A 22,440-nucleotide genomic window follows, 5' to 3' on the forward strand; every position below is an offset into this window, starting at 1 on the left:
ACAGTTTTTTAAATAGGCTAGTTGTGTTGGTCTCACTGTGTATTTTTGTATATTACAGCCTAATGTAGGCCTATGTCTTTTGACCAGGAGCCTCTAGACCCTGAAGCATTAAATTGATTTAAAATAAGCTGTTACAGATAATTCTGTTAACCATATATGGAACAGAGGCCCCTGGGCAAGTCTTTCTTTCCAAATAATTATGGAAAGACCTAAAGCACATGCACTTCATACCAGTTCTTATTTGTATAAACGTTCGTAATCACTGGTAATTTGTTCACAAAATGTTTTTGTTACACATCTTAATAGTTATTTAAATGAGTCTAACCGAGAGGTATTGTTTTCAGTATTTTGTCCGTAATTAAAAATAATGTTTCGCGATTATATTAAATTATTCGGCAATAAATTAAATATTTATAACCATAAATTACATTTTATAATCACCGTAATGCTCACGGCTTTAGTTGTAGGTGTATATGATAGGCTGCAATGCTGAAGGGAAACCATTGCAAGCATTTTCAGTGCACGAAAGCGTTTCAGTGCACGTCCTACTTGTGAAGCTCTACAGCAGGGCGATTTTGCGCGTCCCCGTGACTCTCGCCATAGAAAGCAATGCTGAGCGTCTTCCATAACAGCTAGGGGTGCAGACTTGAGGAATATCCGAATTTATTCAGGAAACATTATGCTGAATATGGATGTACAGTGGGTGTAGCATCGTTGGAGACCGAGCCTTCTCGGCTGGGGTGACAGCAGGACATTAGCGAAACTGACGAAAATAACATCAGTGTTTTTTTTCTCTGGGTGCTTTGTCTTGTCCACCTAACGATAGCAAACCATCATTCCCATTTCAGTTGCAAGATATTCAGCTAGTGACTACTAGCTGCCGCCGGGATGTATCATCATGTTGTCACCTTAAAGTAACCGATAGGACGTTGGATTGTGAAGGAAAAGCTGAAAACCTCTCCGAGGTCCCATCGGGTTGCCACCGGGACTTGAATCTGTGTTAGCCACAGTCGCGGAACCCACTGTATTCGGCGATATGGCGGAGCAGGGCTACTCATCTTGGTGAGTGCGCACAGGCATCGCGCTGCCGATTAGTAGCTAGCTAGTAGCTACCTAACGTTTGCTGCTGCTGCTGCTAAGCCTGATTGATATAGCTAGCTAGCTAGGTCACTAAACCAATGAATTGTATTTCTGACAATTTACGAAAATACTTGGTTCTTCACACATACGCCTTCAGATACATTTTAACAGCGTCGAGAGACCAACATGTCACTAATCAAATTTTGTAATACTGCTAACAGCTAACTTGAAGCAGCAGCGGCTAATCAGCTCCACCAGCTGACGCTATGCTAACGCTACCCAGGTTCGGTCAATTCCAATGGTGCTATTGTGAGCGAGTGCTAAAGAGCTAGCTGCCTAGCTAACGGCTTGATAAGCTCATTTGGGTTAGCGACTTGGTGAATGACTCGTTAGCTCACATTATCAGCACTTTCTTTCTGAAATTTGTAATTTTGCTCAAGAAGCATAACGTTGCATGTCAGTGTCAAGCAGATTATTGAACGTAAACCGTATCAACAAATTAGTGTTAGCTGATTAGATGGCTAGCATTAGCTAGTCGTCGACCCGCTGCACACAATAACAAAGGTTCTGCCGTAGCGCTAACGTTAAGCTAGCTAACTGGCATCGCAGTCATATCACAAAATGCCAGTTTCAGGGTGAGCTTGGCATTGTGACCTTAATATATAATACATCCATGATTGTGACACACGACAGCTTGTCAAAAGATATATGTGCAGAATTGCGAGGTATACAAATTTAAAGCCAGGTTAACGTTATAGTTTAGTTGTAGTACTTTGTAAGGAATAGATTAAGGGATGCCAGACAGAGATGAAGTGATCTCTGAAATGCGTTGTCCCCATGAATGAATATGACCTGACTTCGTTGAGGCCTAGCTAATTGATGTAGACTAAATTACGCTTGTTTGATCCTAACAACACGGGTTGAATGTTTTTAGTGATCGTTTTAAGAGCAGAATCTTATGTATGGGCAGTCCAAACCAATAACTCAACAGCAGAGGTTCATTGAATGGTAGAGGTCCACAGAAATGCTGTGTTTTAATCTTATGGGTTTGTCTAACTCATTTAATGTCATAATTTATTGTGATTATTTTCTGGAAATGCCATGTCTTTATAGTCTTTTCATATCAATTGTATGACTTTTATCAGTTTGAAATCAGTTAACTAAAGCTTTTCTGCAATTAGGATTTTTGTGAACACCATGACTTTTTATTTTGACAAATTTATACTGGCTTTGTGTCATTGAGGTTTTCATAAACCTCATGTCATAAGGGATGTTAGGGATGTTGCTTACACGAGACTCCTTATTAACACACAATTCACATTTATTAACTGTTTATCTAATTTGTCTTGCATATTGATACAGGAGTTTTTTTTTTTCTTTTATAATTGACCTGGACTCTGTAAGGTTAGTGTGGAACTGGTGTGACATCCATTTTTACTATCAATATTTAGCATAGGAAGCAGCAGTACTTATACCAGGGAATGCAAAGTGACATTGTTATAGAAAATCTATTGGGTTGGGATAATGTTTATTTAGGAGGTTTTACTTTTTCAGAGGCTCAGTGTATTGTCTGGGGTGGTTACTAAAATATTGTGTTTTAAATGTAACGTGGAGAATGAAACTAGTGAATTAATTTATTGCCATTAACCAATGATAAAAATCCTATTTACAGGTTTTTATTTGTTCAGGATTGAGGAAAAAAACTAAAGGGCTATGGCTCTGTCCAAAACAGAGTTGATTTAGAGTTGATTTAGCCTAATGATTGATTTGATGTTTTAGGTTTTGCATGGAGTGCTTCTTTACAGCTATGGATTGTCGCAGAATTTTCTAACAAAGACACAAACACGTAAAAAGGCGTTCTAAGGCCCCATTTACACCTGTATTAACATGTGATCTGTGTTTGGATAAATTATCTTGATAATTGCATCCATTCCATAGCCCTTAGCATTTACACTTGATATTAATAAGCGTTATCTCCATTCTGCATGTATTGTAATTCGGATCTCTATATGCATATAGCAAGAAGAGGCAGAGTTGGATGATCTTGCTGAGTGGATTTCTTTCTTAAGAATGTGACGCTGTACGGATTGCATTCACCTGGCTGAAATCCGATCACATGGCACCTCCAGATGTGTTCAGGCTGATCTGATTGCATACTCAACACAATGTGTTCCGCATGCATTTAAACCTGGCGTTATCATGCTTTTATCTCGTCCAGATAGCATATCCAGAGACCAATCACACGTTAATGCCGTGTGGAAATGGTGTTTAAAATACACAATATTTAGACTTGTTAAGCCAAGCTTAGCACAAAGGGAAATGCAAAGGAAAATAACCAGTCTGTTAGACTAAACATGTTTTGGACCATTTTCTGTATGGGGCACACAGATGTTATATTAAGATCGATAAAATTTAAATGTTGGTATTTTCCTTCAAAACCATCCCATCTGAATGGGACCTGAACGTGCAGTTGCTTGTGTTAATGTGAAAGCTAAGCAGAAAAACATTAAGGAGAAGTGACCATCTATTGTAGAAATGGCTTACATGTCACTGAAGAACTTCAGAGATGAATAAAGAGTGAAGGTGGCAGAATAGTGGAAGCTTTAACAATAAAGCTTGTATCTTCAGGCTAGAATAGTTTTTTGCTTTGCAACCAAATTGATAAGTCACATTTCCTTTTACCACTGCAATGTGCAAAGACAGCCATTGTGGTAAAATTATCACCCAGCTTTTTACACTGCACATCAACATACAATATTTTTGTTTACATTACCTGGTCAGTAATGTTTTTACGTCATACCAACATTAGTGAGGTTAAATAACTTAAGTTGCAGAAAATCCTATGCTATATTTTTTATCTTTTTTAAATGTACAGATACAAGTTTTAAATCAGGCTTATCCAGTATCCCAAATCAAGCCATCCTCAGCAGCAGAGGATGGTCATTTGGAAGCGTTACTGTTGCCATTTTTGTCTGTTTTTGTTACTTTACCTTGCATGGCAGTTGGATTCTCACGATATTGCAAGATCACGCGATCATCACAGGATCAAATATCACACAAATTAATGTGTGTGTGTGTGTGTGTGTGTGTGTGTGTGTGTGTGTGTGTGTGTGTGTGTGTGTGTGTGTGTGTGTGTGTGTGTGTGTGTGTGTGTGTGTGTGTGTGTGTGTGTGTGTGTGTGTGTGTGTGTGTGTGTGTGTGTGTGTGTTCGTATCAAAACAACAATGGTGGACTAGACCTATGGTTCATCCAATCACCTGGCAGGTATTTTTTGCCTTTCCTTTTCCAAACCGTTAACAATGACGGCTTCTCTGATTATTCCGTGTAACAAACCATCTGGCACGGCAGGTTATACTTAACCATCATCATATAACATCTTGAGCCATTCAAAGCATCCCCTTGCTCCCATTACCTTGAAAGCAGACATTTAAACACCCACAGAATTGTGACATACCTCTCACATTACAAGTCAATGTTCTGCTTTACGACCATCTAAAAAACAATTATGCATTTTGATATTAAAACCATTACATTAAGCAACCAGAGGCATAATATAATTTATTGTATTAGTGGCATAGTATGGGGGTGTTAAAGACCTCTAATGATATTGTACAGACATTAGGTTTGGATGCTGTGCTTGGCAGTATTTGCATGTTCTGTTTGCACAATTAGTTTTATAGCTACAAATTACTGCTTGGAAAAACTACTAATAAGTAAACCACAGCAAGCCCTGTTTAGCTTTGTGGTGACCAACTGGCTAATGTACAGTTTTGAAGGTGTCTTGTTTGAAAGTTGTAGTTTGATGCCCCTTTCAACAGCCTTCACAGCCGCAGGTAGCTTTGCAGCTTGCTTGAGCCCTAACCTTCAGTAGGTGGCTATGTTACATTACACTGGTACATTTATGTGTTAATGGAGTTTTTTTCTTGTAGCTTCTTTTCCTCATTTTCAGTTTTGCGCCTCGGCAAATGCATGCTGTGTAAGTCGGATCTTTTCAACCATCACTTTTTAGGTGAAATTGAAAGTGGTGCTTCCTGAAGTGCACACAGTAATATACAGTCACACAGACATATTGCGTAAGAGCAGACCTATGCAGTTCTCGTAAAGTGTTTATTTTACTTCTTCATCAAGGCAAATGTCAAATGCTGTGTGCCACTCGTTATTGTATTTGTATCTGGGAAACCTCAATCAGTCACTGCACTTGTTGGTGCCCTCATGTGAAAACTTTTAATCTGCTAATTAGGAGTGAAATAAGTAATTATCTTTTAATAATGAACCATTCTGTTTTGCCATTATTTTTATCTGCTACCACGGGGAGACCCAGTATAGACATTCTGAAATATTGGCCTGTATTCTGTGTAAATTCATAACTTTTGCTGTAGCCATTGTTTTTGCCCAATGTTGATGTGCTTTTGCTTTGGTTTAGCATCTCAGTTGAACGCTTTGTTGAACAGCCAAAGGGTCCGATCTATATTATCTTCAGGGCTGGTTGTAAGAGTGTGATTATGTGGTAAGTGCATATAATAAATGTCCCAGTAAGTTTTAGAATATGAATTAGAAAGACAGGACTTTTCTGATGTGGAAAACAGCCAAGTCAACAATCGTAGGTTTGATGTAATGTGATTCTGTTTAGGGCTGCAAACAACGATTCTTGTCATCATCGATTTAATCTGTTGATTATTTTCTCGATTAATCGATTAGTAATTTGGTCTATAAAATGTCAAATGATGAACAATGTCAGTGTTTCCCAAAGCCCAGGATGACGTCCTCAAATGTCTTGTTTTGTCAACAGCTCAAAGATATTTAGTTTACTGTAATAGAGTGAAGAAACTAGAAAATATTCACATTTTAAGAAGCTGGAATCAGAAGTTTAACTTTTCTTTCTTAAAATGTACTCAAATCAGATAATGCATTATCAAAATAGTTGGCAATTTAATAGTTGACAACTAATCGATTAATCTTTGCAGCTCTAGTTCAACTACGTTGGGTTTCTGAAAACATGGTCGCAGGGTTCAAAATGAGCAGTGTCCACCAGCCAATTGCTGGTAAAATATGCAAGTGACTAGTAGATTTGCTTCACTCATCAGCCCAAAAAAAATTTTGTGGCTGGTAAAACTTGAACATTCACTAGCCATTTTGCTGGTGGACATAAATGTTAATTTTGAGCCCTGCATGGATGTGTTCACGTTTGTTGGTAAAGTAGCAGACAACATTTCTTTGTAATACATGGGTAAACAAAGGCATCACCTTGCTTCATGACCGAGCTCTTGCAAACAAAAGGGGAAAAAGGTAGTATAGTTAAACCACTCTGCCCACACTGCCAGGTGTAATCTCCTTATGTGAACACAGCAGCAACCACATCAATCAAACTAAAAGTCTGAAATTCTGCTTGGCAATATTTGCAGTGTTTCCCACACATACCGCAGGTTATTGTTGGCTGACGATAGTTATAAAGAAGCTGTAACCAGCAATATTATTTTCTACATAAGTGAGTTGCATGGGTAATTGAAGTGGTTGTTTTAGCACTTATTTTTCACAGTTATTGGATTCTGAGAATTGATTCGTAACCATTGCTGTCCATGTGTGGAGAAAATCTTTTGTTCACTGTGATCCCTATTTTTCAGTATCAAGCAAAACCCGTGCATGTTACGATACTCGTGCAGCCATCTGCTAAACTCATCACTGCAGCTTGTTTTCCTACCTTGCAAAATGTTTTTAGAAGCTTATCGTGGTTCTTACAAGTGTGGTTTGAGGTTGTTGTGTTTTACAGTATGTTTTCAACAGTCTTCTGTACTGGTACAATTACCTTAGCTTATGGACACAGGCAGAGGTTATTAGACAATGTGTCAATATATTTGCCATCAACAAAAATAGATTTTCTTCTTCTGCGGTCCCATAAGAAATCAGCCCTGTAGTAGAGATAGGGAGGTTTAGATTTCTTTTTTCTAGTGTGTTTTTTTTTTTTTTATACCTCCACGTCCGTGAAAGCCGTGGCCGAAGGCATTATGTTTTCAGGAGGGTGGGGGTGTGGCCTTGACCAACTGCCACTTTGCTTGTTTGAAAGCCATGATGTCTCTCTCTCATGGGTGGGCTAAATTCTCTGGGCGGGCAAAGCAGAGAAAGGGGAGGTAATCTTGCTCCTTATGACCTCATAAGTAGAAGATTCCAGATCGGCCCATCTGAGCTTTCATTTTCTCAAAGGCAGAGCAGGATACCCAGGGCTCGGTTTACACCTATCACCATTTCTAGCCACTGGGGGACCATAGGCCGGCTGGGGGAATGCATATTAATGTTAAAAAAAACCTCAAAGTGAAATTTTCATGCCATGGGACCTTTTTAATTGACAGTTTTGCATAGAAACATTTTTTTGAATAATCGATCGCTATAAAATAGAACTATATAAATTACTCCGTGTGTGTGTGTGTGTGTGTGTGTGTGTGTGTGTGTGTGTGTGTGTGTGTGTGTGTGTGTGTGTGTGTGTGTGTGTGTGTGTGTGTGTGTGATGTTGGAGGAATATAGCGTCTTTTTTTTTTTAAATACAGCGACTCCTGCAGCTGGGCATCAGAGGCAGAGGGACCATCACCGCAGCGCTTGCTAACGTTAGGTTCTTGTCTCATCTGGGGTCTGATAAACAGTAAATTCATCGAAGTCAGTGTGCCCAACGCTATTGTCTGATAAACTGTAGCTGTCATATTTCACGGGACCCGCGGTTTTCATGTTCCAGTTATTCAGCCTCAGAGGGGAGAGAGAGCGGCTGACTGTTCGGCTGAGATCAGTAGAGCAGACGGCTCTGCAGAGCCATGTATAATTACGACTTTATAACATTTCATAAACAGCTGATTGAGCGGCGGTGCGCTGATGTTGCGCGATATTAATCATGCGGCGCCCGATTGCATTTGACCGGCATAAAATCTGCATGAAGACTGACCTGCCGGTCATGGCCGATCACGTGAAAAACGGCCAATTCCGGTCACCGGCCGGTCAATCGGTGCATCTCTAATTTCTCATGAACGAGATATCTCAGGAAAGCCTTGAGGGAATGTCTTTTAAATCTGGCACAAATGTAGTTTGACTGGTAATTGGTCGATCATAGGCGCTGCCTGCCATTAGTTGTTAGTAGAGGTGTGATGTCACAATTTAATATTAAAAGGTGACGAGGTTTCTCGTCAAGGTAAAAATTTGTCTCTCTATCATTACACAAGTGCAGAATGACGTCAAACCTCCGAGGACCGATTCACGTAAAATCAAGCAGTGCAAAATTTCGGTACCTGTAAGCGCAAGCTTCTCAGTCCTCCCCTCTGTGTGTTTGACAGAGAGCTGGGCTCAGCTCTGACCCACACGCAGAGGTGTGGTGTAGATTGAGCGAGAGTACGTCGTCTAGGCAGATTGTTGAAGTCACATTGAGTCATGGCAATGCCGGTGAAGTGGTCGCAAGTATGGTTATGGTTTTAAAAACTTCACGCAGACAGCGTTTGCTGCAATATAATATAATGGCGAGATCACGGTGCAGTTAAGGTTACGCTTCAGAGACAAACAGGCACAGCAGTGTTTATATGCCCTGGTGGCAGACTGACAGGCTGAGGTTGTTGGGCAAGGCAACTTTATTTCTATAGCACATTTCAGCAACAAGGCAATTTAAAGTGCTTCACATAAAACCAGAGGCGGCGTCAGCCGATTTTGCCGGGGCTTCAGCCCCGAATGTTTTGAGTGTAGCCCCGAATGTATTTTGAAAAGTTGACTGACAAATATGAAACCGGTAGCCTGGATGCCAGCCGAACTTAGCCCCGCTAAGTAGGGGCGTAGCAGGGTGTTGCTACATTATAACAGTTAAAATATACCGGACGCTTATTTCTCTGCGCCGGTCACAAAACGATCTCTCTCTCTCTCTCCTCCCGGATAGAAAGAGACAGGATGAGTGGGGAAAACTGTGGTCTGGAATTGTAGCCTACATGTGGCTGTGTGTTTGTCTCTCTCTGTCCATCCATCGGTCTCTCCCTCTGTGTACCTGATCGCGTGTCTCGCTGTGAGAAGTCAAGACTACCAAAATCACCATGAACAGTGAGAACTCGCCCGCTCAACACGGGTAGGAGAGACAAGACTGCCGCCGCGGTACCTACTCATCGAAGATCCAGCAGATCAGATAAGCAAAGCCCATGACATGTTGTCGCCATAGCGACTGCAAGCAACGGTGTTAAGACTGTGTTGAAACATTGACATATATAAAATGGACCAATAGACCCCGTTGCTCTGGACGGAGACCAGTGAAGGCTATTAGAAGCACTTTTCCGGTGATGGCCAGCTTTACTGCGCAGCCTCCAACTGACAGAGACAACGTAAATGTGACGTGAGCAACCTGTCTGAAAGTTGTAAGTCTTCTGCTAGCTGTGCCAAGAGAAATCTCAATCATTCCCAATCTTACAGAGAAGGAGAGTGTAGGTATATGTAAGGAGATAACATAAGCACAGGCCAATTATTGCTAACTAACATGCTAGTTAACATTAGTAATTAAACCTAAACCGCTAACGTAAGTCGAAACTGCCTGCAAGCTTCTCCTGTACTATACGGTAATTCCTCTACTGTGCGACAGTAAGTCACTTGGTTATGACACAATCGTTAGCCTATTTTTACAAAAACGTCTGCTACGGAGCCATAACGTGAGGTACAAGGTAATAGAGCCTTTTATACATTGTCGTGTTTCTTTAGAAATAAACAACGGACAAATAGTCTTTAAATGCTTCAGATGTAAAGTTATTCGCAGTCAAGTGATGTAAAAAAAAAAAAAAATGGCGGTCAGCGGAATGCTAACAGGAGGTGATGGCCAGGTAGCAACAAAATGGCGCCATAGATGGCTCGAGTTCTGAAGCGAAGCTTACCCCCTTGTGTTGAAAGCGCAACTTTTCAAGCTGAATTTAAGAAGCGCTGTACCATTACATTCAAGTTAAAGTGGTGTGAGAAGTGGTTCAACTTGGAAATTGCAACTAACTACTCAGCTCTATTAACCTTGCATTACAGTGCTTAGCCTACATGTTTTGGGGATGAATCTAATGTGCTGGTGTTTCTGGTTGTTACATGCTACAAGGTGTAAAGGGGAATCTAACTCCATAAGGGAGTGAATACGCTTTTATAAGGTGAAAGAAAAGGACAACCTAAGTTTTAAGTACCGGTACTCCTCCAAATCACAGAGAACACAGATGGGATGAGTTATATTTTTAATGTGCACAAAGTTTTGAACATGAGCACAAATCTTGCTCAAACACATCTGAAATATTACAGTCCAGAGGTTTATTAATTAATTAAAATGAATTAATGTATTATTGAGGTGAATAATTGTCATATGCACATTTAAGGAGGTTACTTCCCCAACAAAAGACACAATATAGGAGGGAAGAGAGTGTGTGCTGACTCAGATATAATTAGAAAAGTCGATCCAAAGGAGAATAAATAGTTGAAAGCAATACAGAATGCCTAAGAGCCTTATTGCAATATATTCCATTGTTTTTTATTATTTGAATTGTCCTTTTACATAAAGGTATTTCCAGCATAAATTGATTCAGTAAAAAGGTAGAAATAGGTGCATCAAAATTCACCTGAATGCAGGAAATGAAGTGTTTAATGTTCAAAATTTTCTGGGGGAGGACCCTAGACCCCCCACATCATAAGTCACCACACAGATCTGGAAAGAAAACCTTTGCCTTTGGGTTGCCAGGCCAGTTATGTTTAGGCATCTAAATAAATAGCTAAATGTTTTATGTAAATATAAATGGGTTTGGAATTATTTTTACAACTAAAATACATGTTTTTTTGTAACCGAGGGAAAGTACCAGAAAAAGTTACCATTGGGTACCGGCACTGAATTTCATAGGTCTGAAGAGGTAGTTACACTGGAGAGAAGCCATTTGAGTTTGTGGCAAAAACCTTTTTCAAAGTTTTTCATTTTGTGACTTTCGATTGAATGTAGTGTTAATTTCGTCAGACGAGACGAGACTAAATATGTTCGTCAACGACCTTTTTTTCCATGACTAAGACGAGACGATGACGAGACTGCGCCAATGTCCAAAAACGCTGACTAAGACTAAATTAACATGCATTATTGTTGACGAAAAAAGACGAGACTAAAATGTTTGGCAAAACTAAGATAAAATCTCTCTTCATTTTCGTCTACAATCGTCTACTTTTTCATCATGAGATAGAATATTCAGCTGTTACTGAGACCCGGTGCTACGGCACCGACAGGTGCCCTAACGACCGTTATCTACCGGACCGAATAGCCTGCGCTTCTCTCTGATGCTCCTAATCGGAGGTTAGAGTCAATCGAAACATCGCTGCACGGGGCGCTAGTTAACAGTACACTTGGCAGCAGGTAACGTTAGCCCACCGTTAGCTAGCAGTTGGATTTAACACAGTTAAAATGCTGACAGCTAAACGGTGTAAAGTTTAATTGTCTCTATTTCCAACACGAGACGTACGACAGTCTGCAGCTGCCGTTGTCTGAAAAACAACACATGTTGCGTTCACTTGAAATACGCCTCGCCAGTTTCGTGCTGCATTTATTTTATTGTAAAATATCCTTTCCTCATGCAGTTGTTTTTGTCGTTAAGGAAGAGGCTCAATATGTATATAACTTTTTTATTTTTATATATATATATATATATATATATATATATATATATATATATAGCATTTATTTATTTTTATAACTATTTGTCTGAAATGGTTATCGGAAATAATTTGTTTAAAAAAAGACTAAAATGTTTTGATTAAAACTTGACTAAAATGGCGAGACTTTTAGTCGACTAAAACTTGACTAACAAAAATTTTTGGCACAAGACTAAGACTAAGACTAAATTAAAAATAGGTGACAAAATTAACACTAATTGAATGTGAGACTATTTTTCCAGTCATATTTCGTCATTGAAGTTTTCTTTAAATTAGTGTTAAAATCTTGTCTCATTGTCGTGAACCCAGTCTCGTGTATCGCCTCGTCTCCTGAGCTTCGTGTCTCGTCACACCCCTAGTCGTTACTGTCATTACCTCAGACCGCATCCTGATAACATGGTGTCGTACACAATCGGTTTTTCTGAGATTAGAGCAGGCTATTCTCCAGAAAATAGTATTGCATTGATTATATAAAGGTTTGTCAAAATGTATTCTTAAATAATCCCTTTTTAATATTACTATAATTATAAATAATATAAACATGTTATCATGAAATGAAAAATGTATGAGATGATGGCTGCAGGTCCATTTTGGCAACATCCGCTAAGTAGTAGTCCAAAAGTATCTTTTTCTCTTTTTGGCTTTTTTGTTAATGAATTTAAGAAAAATCCTTCCTCAGGAAACATGGTTATTAAGATCTAATCCCAAAATCCTATGATCAAAACTATCCACAGTACAATCTAATTCAAGCTCGTCCTTTCAAGACACTGACTAATCAACTAAACGTTCGCACAACTCACAAAGTAGGTAATGTTGAAACTGTTGACTTCTGCAGGAATATCAAGTGTAAAGGATTGTTTGTAGTCTTTTTGTGATCTGTGGTACACCGAAGAAGACAAATGACAGCAAGCACTGTCCCTTTTTAGATCTTCTGTTACAGTATGCTCAGCTATGTAGACATGATTATGCTGCTGCGTTCTCAGCTAAGAGCACACATCTGACAGATTTACTGAAGCACCTCGCTTGCTTGGAACAAAAGCACCACTTTAGATGAGCCTTCAGAATTCCAAAGCCTAAATAGTTTTAATTTGGAGATACAGGGGTCTAATGCATCTTAAATTCTGAGCCTGACACTTTTACTTATTGTGTACATGTGCTCTGAGAAGATAAACAAAATGATTAAATCTGGACCTCAGTCTTGATATCTGTGACCAGCAGCAAATATGGCTAGATCTCTCTTTTCCCTAACATTTTCTAAAACCCATCATTCTGCAGGGCACCCTTTTACCTCCAAGCTGACTAACCAAACCCAGGACCTTGCATGCCCTCTAAAGTCAATAATTTCTGTCAATTTTTATGTTGACACCTTATCAATACTCATCTAAACAAAGAACAAATGCCACCGAAGGATGTAAACGCATACCAGAGCAGCAATATGGGGGAGGTCTACTTATTTTCCCGGAGGCAAAAAGGTCACTTTTGATCACAAATTACATTCTTGTTCTTGAATGATGTAACCCATTTCATCTGTAATTGGATGAGAAAGTGGAGGCTGATAAATGTTAATTCCCAATTGGAGCTCCAATGGCAACTCCACCCAGTGGCTACTGTAAGCTGGAGTGTTACAGCGCATGCAAAGTTAATATATATGCATGTGGCTCACAATATTTCAGTTTGTGTATTCTATCCCCTTGTGTATATCTGGTGAGAACTGAGTGAGATATTATTTTAAATATTCACGCCTCACACAGGCAGCATAAAAGTCTTCATTGTGGCCTGGTGACCTGGCCCTTAGTGGTCAAGTCATGCATGCAACTGGCTTGATGGAGGACGGTATTGGAATTGTGTTATTGAAAACCTAGTCTGTCAGTGAACAAGGACGTCTTATGGCACTTTGGGCTGCCATCCAGCCCTCAACAGTCCGGGATTGTATTTTGTTTTTAAATGTTCCATTCATCTATCTCACCCATGTTCTACAGGCTTCTGTGCCCAGAATTCAGACGAACCAGTTTGATGCTAGAATATGAATTAGATCTGTGGTAGATTAAACTAGCTGTCTATCTGCTCACTGTGTTGACAGTGAGGCAGTGACATCATTGTCTGTTTGTAGGAAAACAAGGTCAGTTTCTTAATCACTTTCTTAACACTTGAGGCCAAACTGTTAGCACGACATTTTAATTAAACCTACAAAAAAGAAACTCCTATTTGGATCGGCTATATTGTTCGACGTTTGTTATGACCTACATCTAGGGTCAGGTACACCAGCCACTCTGTAATGTGACGAATCTGTAAAGATGCCTGCTGAGTGTGTTTTTTAGTCATTAAGTAGGGGCCTAAGTATTGTTAAGTATTGGGCAACCAAGACTGGGGCCGTACGTGTTGCAGCACTGTCCCGGTGTCCTGTTTCCACAGTGAACTACATGTTACAACTCTCCTTCTAGTCACCCTGTAGTCATTCCTATTCTACTGAATGAATGAAAGAGACAGGAGATTGAAAGAGACAATGAAACCTGTGAATTCCTTTGTCACATGTGCACCAGAATGAAAATTATTTGGAGCACTTTTTATGCAAGGGCTGCTGTCTCTGTCAGTACTCTGAAAGAAAACTGGTAATGTAGCCTAGCAATACTCAGAACTGAAATAGTATTCACTGCATGCCAGCAGAAAAGGGCTGAGTATATTATATGCACTGATATTTCTACACATGATAAATAGTGCCTTTTTTAGTACCTTGTTTGCAGATATCCAAATGTTGAATTATTTTTTCTGACCAAACTAAAATGCATATGAGCTCAGTTCAGACCATGATAGTATTTATCCTCCATGTTCATACTTTCTAACCAGAGGTTTTCTACGTGGTTATAATCATTTTCTGTGTGCAAGTATTTTGTGAATTTCATCTGCAATAGTCATGAGGCAGCCTGCATGGTACAGTATGTTGCAGAGTAAAACCATTTATATTCACTGTGTGTTGCTTCACTACGACCACATAAGGATTGAGTTGCTGGCTCCAGTTGTATAGAGCGGGATACATTTGTGCATTCATAAAGATCACCTAGAGTACACTAAATCAAACTTTAATTTAAACAAAGAAATGCCAGAGTGCAGTAGTGGGAACAATTTCAGAAACTGTTAGTTGTTGATTCAAATTGTTGGTTATTTTTTTATAACCATATCTTGTAGTGTAACAAATATCCTGTGAAGTGTCATTCAGTCAGTGTTGGCGGGGGTCAACTTGTGACTATTGTTCCTTTTTGCTGTGGTTTTCCTGTGTCCTCACGACTGTTAAGACATTCCCTCTGCCGCTTTGCACCCTCTGTAGCTTTGTCTCTCTTTGTCTTAAAGATTATTCTCTCGCTATCTATCTATCTATCTATCTAGATAGAATCAACTTAGATTTCTTTAGTCGATTAGTCATGTTTGATGCTTTTTTTCATGCTGAATGACTTATTTCCAAGAAACGTACGAGCACATCTCTGGTAAACACAAGAATTAAAGTGGTGCTTTTGCATGACTCTTTGCGGAGAAACTCAGATTTACAGATCTGTCGATTAAATCAACTAATCGATTAGTCGGTACAATTGAATGAGTGTTAGTCGATTAAGAATTTCTATATATATATATATATGTATGTATGTATGTATGTATGCATATGTATGCATATGTATGCATGTATGCATGCATGCATGCATTATGGTATTGTTAGCAAATGTAGTGTACTTTCCTTGGACACTATGGCTGTTTGAAATACTGACGTACTGCATATTCAATGTGTGTACTGCGTACTGTCTAATAATAAACGTTTAAGTACCATAACCAGCAGACATTGAAGTAAACTTAAACAATACGTCTTCTCTGCATCACGACTATCAATCACAACGTTACCGGTCCAAGCAACAAATGTTAATCAACATTAGCTCTTCCACTCAATGCAATATTTTCCAGTATTCTTTTAAAGTGCTCATGTTATGCTTTTTGGCTTTTCCCCTTTCCTTTATTGTGTTATATCTTTTTTGTGCACGTTATAGGTTTACAAAATGAAAAAGCCCAAAGGCACTTACCATCTCCAACAGAAAACACAGTTCACAAACTGCTACAAACAGCTCTATTGTAGTCCAGCCTTTACTTCAGAGGCAAACGTGCATAAGCACTTTGTATTTTACTATATCTCTTCACATAAATATTTTTTTCTACTACTATGGGCTAACCGTTAACATAGAAACGATCAGACATACATTTAAATGGCCTCTGTAAATAGACCGTATTACATGGCTATGCTGCCGCCTGCTGGTAGGTCGCAGTAAATTACAACTTAACCCACTTTAACTTAACTACGGTGCCGTAAAGTCTAGACTCAAATCAAATCTCTGTAATCTGCGTAACGACAGTACAGTGGATTGTTTGCGACAGTAATAACCTAATATACCATCATTACTGAGATTAAACTACATTCTTGGTTATATTTGCACTGAATAATGCATTCAATGAACAGAAAGATAACTCTTGTAGCGCACATGAACCGATGCGCAATATTAGCTCACACATAAAATAGCACCCTCGTGAATTAGCCTACTGTTGCTAACGTACATTCATAAATCCTACATAACATGCATACTAAGATGATGATGACATTATATGGGGTAGAGATGCACAGATTACAACTTTCTAGGCAGATTCCGATTTTCATTTGAGTTAGGCCAGCCGATACCGATTTTAGCCGATTCGGATTTCATTTTTTCTAACCACTTTACAGCACACACGTTTATTTTCTATCTTTTCTTTAATAGAACATTTTGCACAGAACATAGAACATTTTTTTAACAGTGAATGGATCACTATAAAATAGAACTATATAAATTACTCACACAAAATTCACACGCATCTAAAGTGCAATGTTAGAACGCCCTACTTTTTCCTTGCAGATGTTGCAATATTGCAAACTTGTTATCTTCTGCACACACGCTGAAGAATTTCCAAACAGCTGACATGTTGCAGGTTAATTCACGAGGTTACCTACATGTGCGAGAATAGCGCGGACACGAGCTTCACACCTCGAGCGGGTACGCGCGACACACGGTGGAAAAGTTGAGAGAAAGTAAAAAGAGACTGTGCTGTTGCATCCGTGTGTGCCTGCGTCCTTGAGAACTGTAACGCGTACAACTTATGTTGTCAGTTAATTGTAGCATTGACCGGCATGAACTCGGCATATGTCAGACTGACCTGCTGGTTGCCGGTCATGGCCGAGCACGTGAAAACCGGCCTATTCCGGTCACCGGCCGGTCTATCAGTGCATCTCTAATATGGGGTCGCTGTTTTGTTTTCTGTTAACTCCGGCCCGCATTCCTCACCCTTGGCCAGAGGGTTTGACAGGAGACAGACAGGTCAGGATTGGGGTCAAATCTGTAACTGAAGGCATCCACTTCACAATGCCAGCCTTGTCTTGGCCCCAGAAAAAGGCCTGCATTATAAGGTTGCATGTTAAGGCCGGGACACACAGGGCCGATAATCGGCCGTTGGACAGTCTGGCGACAGTCTGACTCGAGTCTGTTCGGTGTGTCCCGTGCCGTCGTCCGTCTGAGGGGCTTTCGGCCTTCATTTTGGCTGACTTGACATGTTCAGTCAGAGGCAGGGCAGTCGGGACTCGCCCGGAAATGGGGAGTGGAATGAGGTGACTAGAGTCTCTCAAAATCTGAGAGACTTTGTTGAGCTGAAATGAAGACAGATTCAGCAACTGCATGGCCTATTTCTCGCTTAAAATGTTATCAGAAACATGTTTCAGTGAACTATTTTAGTACAATATGAGATCATGACAGCCTGGCTTTGAATTTCCGGAGAAAACAAACCCATGTGATGCGTTCGTCCAATCAGCTGCCGGTTTTCATTTTTTGGGCAACAATACAGAGTAGCGCCGCCTGCTGCTATGGAGACGTATTACGTTTCTCAAGTCGCTGTCGCCTCAATGTGTTTCCTTATTGATTTCCATAATCAATAGCTTGTTTTTCCCCAGTTCTTTTTTTTTTTTTATGCAAAATTTGCAATTCAAATTTTGCTATCCCATTGTTTCACTTTCCTTTCTTTGTTGCTTTCTTGTGTGTAATTATGAAGCCCACTGATCTCAGTGGGACAGAATGTTTGGCTCTGTGCAAAGCAGCAGCCTTTTCGTGTAGCGTGCAGTATCGGTGTGTTGTGTGGTGATTACAAATATTTTTAAACACAATGGTCTCGTTGATGGTCACTGAAAATAATGTTAAATTGTTCTCATCTTATTTTGACGACCGTGATAATGGTCTAACACTTTAATTAAACTGGGCCGACCCAGTTCCCCTTATATACACAATGTACAGGTCAGTTGGCCATTGCATAAAATGGATTAAAAGCTTGGTTAGTTAACACTTGCTGATACAGTACTGTACCCCTTAATCTCAATTCCTAAAATAACATTTTCTTCACACACACTAGGGCTGAAAGATTTGGGGAAATTCTTTTGATATTTTTTTTTTCTGCCAGATATTGCGATTACGATTCGATTTGTGATTTATTTTTTCAAGTTTAGTTAGTTATTCAATATTCACTGTGTAACAGATTAAACATGAGCATTATAACACGAGACACCATCAGAACTGCTCTATATTATTATGCAAGGATGAGAACATAGATTCGAATTTTCAGCAATAAGTGTTTTTCTTCTAATAAGCATGGTACATTGAATCTGTGAAATGTAACATTATTCCAGCATTTATCTTATGAAATAACAGTAAATACAATAATAAAAAGAGGAATAAAAATGTTAAACCAAACATTCAACTAAATATCGCGGTCTTCACGATTAGCTAATCGCATTCTTTTAAATCACAATTTTGATTTGAAAACGATTAGTCGTTCAGCACACACGCGCACGTCAATTCTGGTTGTCGAAGTATTTTAGCTGTGTCCTTTGGAGTGGGAAATGTGCCTGCAGACATTCAAAGAGGATGTGAGATTGTCAAAGTGCAGCATCTGAAATTATTGACTGAAATTACAGTTGGCATACTATTTTTTTTTATTTTTATTTTTTTTCACAGCATGGTGGTATAAAAATAATTACAGAGAGAACTGTGTAACCATGATTTCCAACTAATGGTTTGTACATCTGAATTGATTATTTTTCTCTCATAATCCAAGTTAAAGTGGACCTGGCTAGAAACAGGTCTGTCTCGAATAACTTATTTTGTGTAGGGCTCTATTTTTTAGGGTGGACATTTAAGTGCATTGCTAGAAATAATAAATGTGTAGTCAGGTAATCATACAACAGTATTCTGTAATATTTAACTAAAATAGTGTGTCCTTTAGCTAACACCTCCACTGTCACGCTTGGAAAAGCATGCAGGGTAAAATGGCAGCGGCCAGCGGGACAGATTTTTCTCTTTCAAAAATGATCAGAGAGGCTTAGAAACATGAAATTACATAGTGAAAATTTTTAATTGATCTGAAGGATAACAAGTCTGAGTGTGTCAGATGGTGATTTCAACTCAAACATCAAAAGTGTTGTCACTTTGTAATGAATCAGCAATTTGGTAAAAAATAAAACTGTTGTATTTTGGGTAGAAAACATTTCCAAAACATTATCATTTAATATCAAGTTCCAGTCAACTTGCGGTGTGTTAAAGATTCCAGTTAGGACCAACAAAAGGAGGAAGCAGCTGATTCACAAGAGTCTTTTCACAATACAATTTGTGTATTTTAAGTAGGGGTGGGAATCACCAGAGGCCTCACGATACGATATCATCACGATACTTATGTCACGATACAATATTATTGCGATTTTAAACATATTGCAATATTCTGCGATATATTGCAATTTATTACCTTTTTTCCAATTTTTCCCAGTTTCAAATGATGTCCCCAAAGGACAATTTTGTCAACATTTGTTTTATCTAAAAAGATACATTTCTCTGTTTGTTCATCTCACTTCAATTGTATTACTGCAAAATGGGGATTGTCAAACAGACAGACTGACCATCACATATATCATAAAAGATCGATACTTGGCGTCTGTGTATCGATACAGTATTGCCACGAAAAATATCGCGATACTATGCTGTATCGATTTTTTTTCCCCCACCCCTAATTTTAAGGCTGATTTACTTTCCTTCTGTTAAATGAAGTGGCAGCTTGTGTGTGTAGCAGGAAAGTAAACAATACAAGTTGTTACAGCTAATCAATGTAATGTCAGCATAAAGAAAGTTGTTTTGGAAACTGTTTTTAAGTTTAGCAGCAAAACCATTTTTTGTCTTCAGTATTTGCAGTATGTGCAAAACTAATTTTTCTAGTTTCATTACATAGACGTTTGTGCTCAGTCTCATGTTTGTATTCCTCTCTCTCTCTCCTCTTTAGGGCTTACTCCCTAGTTGACTCCAGCCAGGTGTCCACCTTCCTCATCTCCATCCTTCTCATCGTCTACGGCAGCTTCAGGTGAGTCTCACTAAACAATCACTTCAGCTGTGAAGAGGACAGTGGACAATGAATTACAGAGCACATCTTTTTTTGCCACATGAGCACCATGCAGTTGATGTATGGACCTATTCCCCATGGTCAGTCTAGTTAAAATGTACATCTTCTGGTTAATGAAGTAGGTGAAAAACACTTTTTGCAGTACTGTCTGACTCTTTCACAGTCCAAGTGTACCAGGTGAACAATAGGCGTAATATGATATTGGTGCGTGTAGTTCATCAAAATAATCCACAGTCCTGCACCTAATGGTGTTTTGATTGCTTTAGTTGCAATAGGATATTGACCAAAACACATTTGTTTTAGAGATTATGATTAAGTAAATGGCTTGGTTTGAATCTCAGGCTGAATTGAGAGGCAGGTATGTTTTGCTCATCCATCTGTTATTTATTTGACTAGTACAGTGCCCGTTGAAAATATGCCTGTTTGGAAGGGGCCGATTGCTTTGTTGCTTGAAGCTTTCTCCAGAACCATTGTACGCCAAAATTACTTACAGAAGGACCCCAAAGCGCTTAGCAACCACAATGTATAGCCTACTACAGACTTACTGTGTACTCCTACTTCAGAGAAAAACATTGTACTACCATATATATATGTATGTGTGTGTGTGTGTGTGTGTGTGTGTGTGTGTGTGTGTGTGTGTGTGTGTGTGTGTGGTAGTATATTATATATATATATATATATAGCATATATATATATATATATATATATAGAGCATATACATATCATACATAAAACAAAATAAACAAAAGATACAATAACAAGAGAGAGAGAGAAAAAGAAAAGAAAGAGAGAAAAAGAGAGAGAGAGGAAAGATAATAAAGAAAAGAAAAGAGAAGAGAAGGAGAGAGAGGAGAGGGAGGAGGAGGAAAAGAGAGAAGAGAGAGAGAGAAAAGAGAAGAGAAAAGGAGAGAGAGAGGAGAAGAGAGAGAGGAGGGAGAGGAGAGGAGAGAAGAGGAGAGAAGAGGAGAGAGAGAGGAAAGAAAGAGAAGAGAGAGGAAAAGAGAGAGAGAAAAGGAGAGGAAGGAAGAGTATATATAAGGTATATAAGTATAGTAGTATAATATATATGTGTGTATATATATATATTATTATATTATTATATTATATATATATATATATATATATAAAAAGTGGTCAGAGCACATTATGGTCGTTTGGTGAATTGTAGTTATTATTTAGAAGTCAATGAGGTGTAAAGGTTCTTGGCTCTTTTGCCGATTTTATGGAAACGTGCCAATAGCGATGTTTAACAATTCTACTTTGTAATGTAAGAAGGGAATGCAAGGGAAATCATATTTTTATAAGCGTATTTGATTTTTACAACTAATTGTATGTGCTATGTACTGTGTTCAGGACTGTTGATGTCAGTTATGTACAGGAAAGAAAAACTGCAAGGAAATCGATATCAGACTCTTCAGGTTTCGGTGTAGAGCCACAGTTCAGCTTAAGTTCATGGACATCCCACTCTCTGCAAAATCAAGCAATCAATTCAACATTTCACCCAAACTTCCTTCCTTTTTTCCCCCCAAACTTCTCCAAAGAAAGATTGAGTCATCTTCCCTTGACAGAGATATTTATATGCATAAAAACTATCATTTTTCAGGAGTCGTAGTACTAGTCTTCAGTAATTTATTTGCCGTAGAATAAGTCTTTTTAAGTCTTATACACAGCTAATGTCAACAGTTTACATGCTTTTGAGATTCTGATAACTGATGCTTTCCCCCTTCTGCAGGTCATTAAACATGGATTGTGAGAACCAGGAGAAGGATAAAGACGGTAACCCCACGACAACGGGGGCTTTCAATAACGGCAACACAAACAGCAGTGAGTGTTACATACAGGGCAAGGCTTGAAATACACAGACAAAATGTTTTCTTGGATGTATAAGTAATCAGCTATCGTTTTTTTGGTCACTTTGATGTTTGTTTTGTTTTGCAGGTATTCAAACTATAGACTCCACACAGGCTCTTTTCCTGCCCATAGGAGCCTCAGTGTCTCTGTTAGTCATGTTCTTCTTCTTTGACTCGGTACAGGTGGTCTTCACCATCTGCACTGCAGGTGAGTGCCGCTCTTGAACTTAAGACAAAAACTCCACAGCGGTAGAATTACTGTAACGAGGCTTTCATGTTTCTGTTCAGTAGTTACACGCTGGGGAAGGCCTCTAATAATCTACGTTGAATATTGAAACTGTAAAGACATTAGCTGCCCAATTAAGCT

The 22,440-nt window shown here is 39.0% G+C and overlaps 1 protein-coding gene across 1 annotated transcript in view; it reads left to right on the forward strand.

Moving 5' to 3' along the window:
• The first annotated feature begins 526 nt into the window (after positions 1-526).
• The window catches only part of sppl3 (signal peptide peptidase 3), a 34,903-nt gene continuing 12,989 nt past the window's right edge, over positions 527-22,440 (forward strand). The window contains exons 1-4 of the mRNA XM_039780200.1: positions 527-1,062; positions 20,107-20,184; positions 21,956-22,047; positions 22,162-22,281. Of these exons, the coding sequence (XP_039636134.1) occupies positions 1,037-1,062; positions 20,107-20,184; positions 21,956-22,047; positions 22,162-22,281 (316 nt within the window). The 5' untranslated portion in view covers positions 527-1,036. The remainder of the gene's footprint in view (positions 1,063-20,106; positions 20,185-21,955; positions 22,048-22,161; positions 22,282-22,440) is intronic.

This window comes from Perca fluviatilis, chromosome 17 (genome assembly GCF_010015445.1).
Source record: "Perca fluviatilis chromosome 17, GENO_Pfluv_1.0, whole genome shotgun sequence".
NCBI classification, from domain to species: Eukaryota; Metazoa; Chordata; class Actinopteri; order Perciformes; family Percidae; genus Perca; species Perca fluviatilis.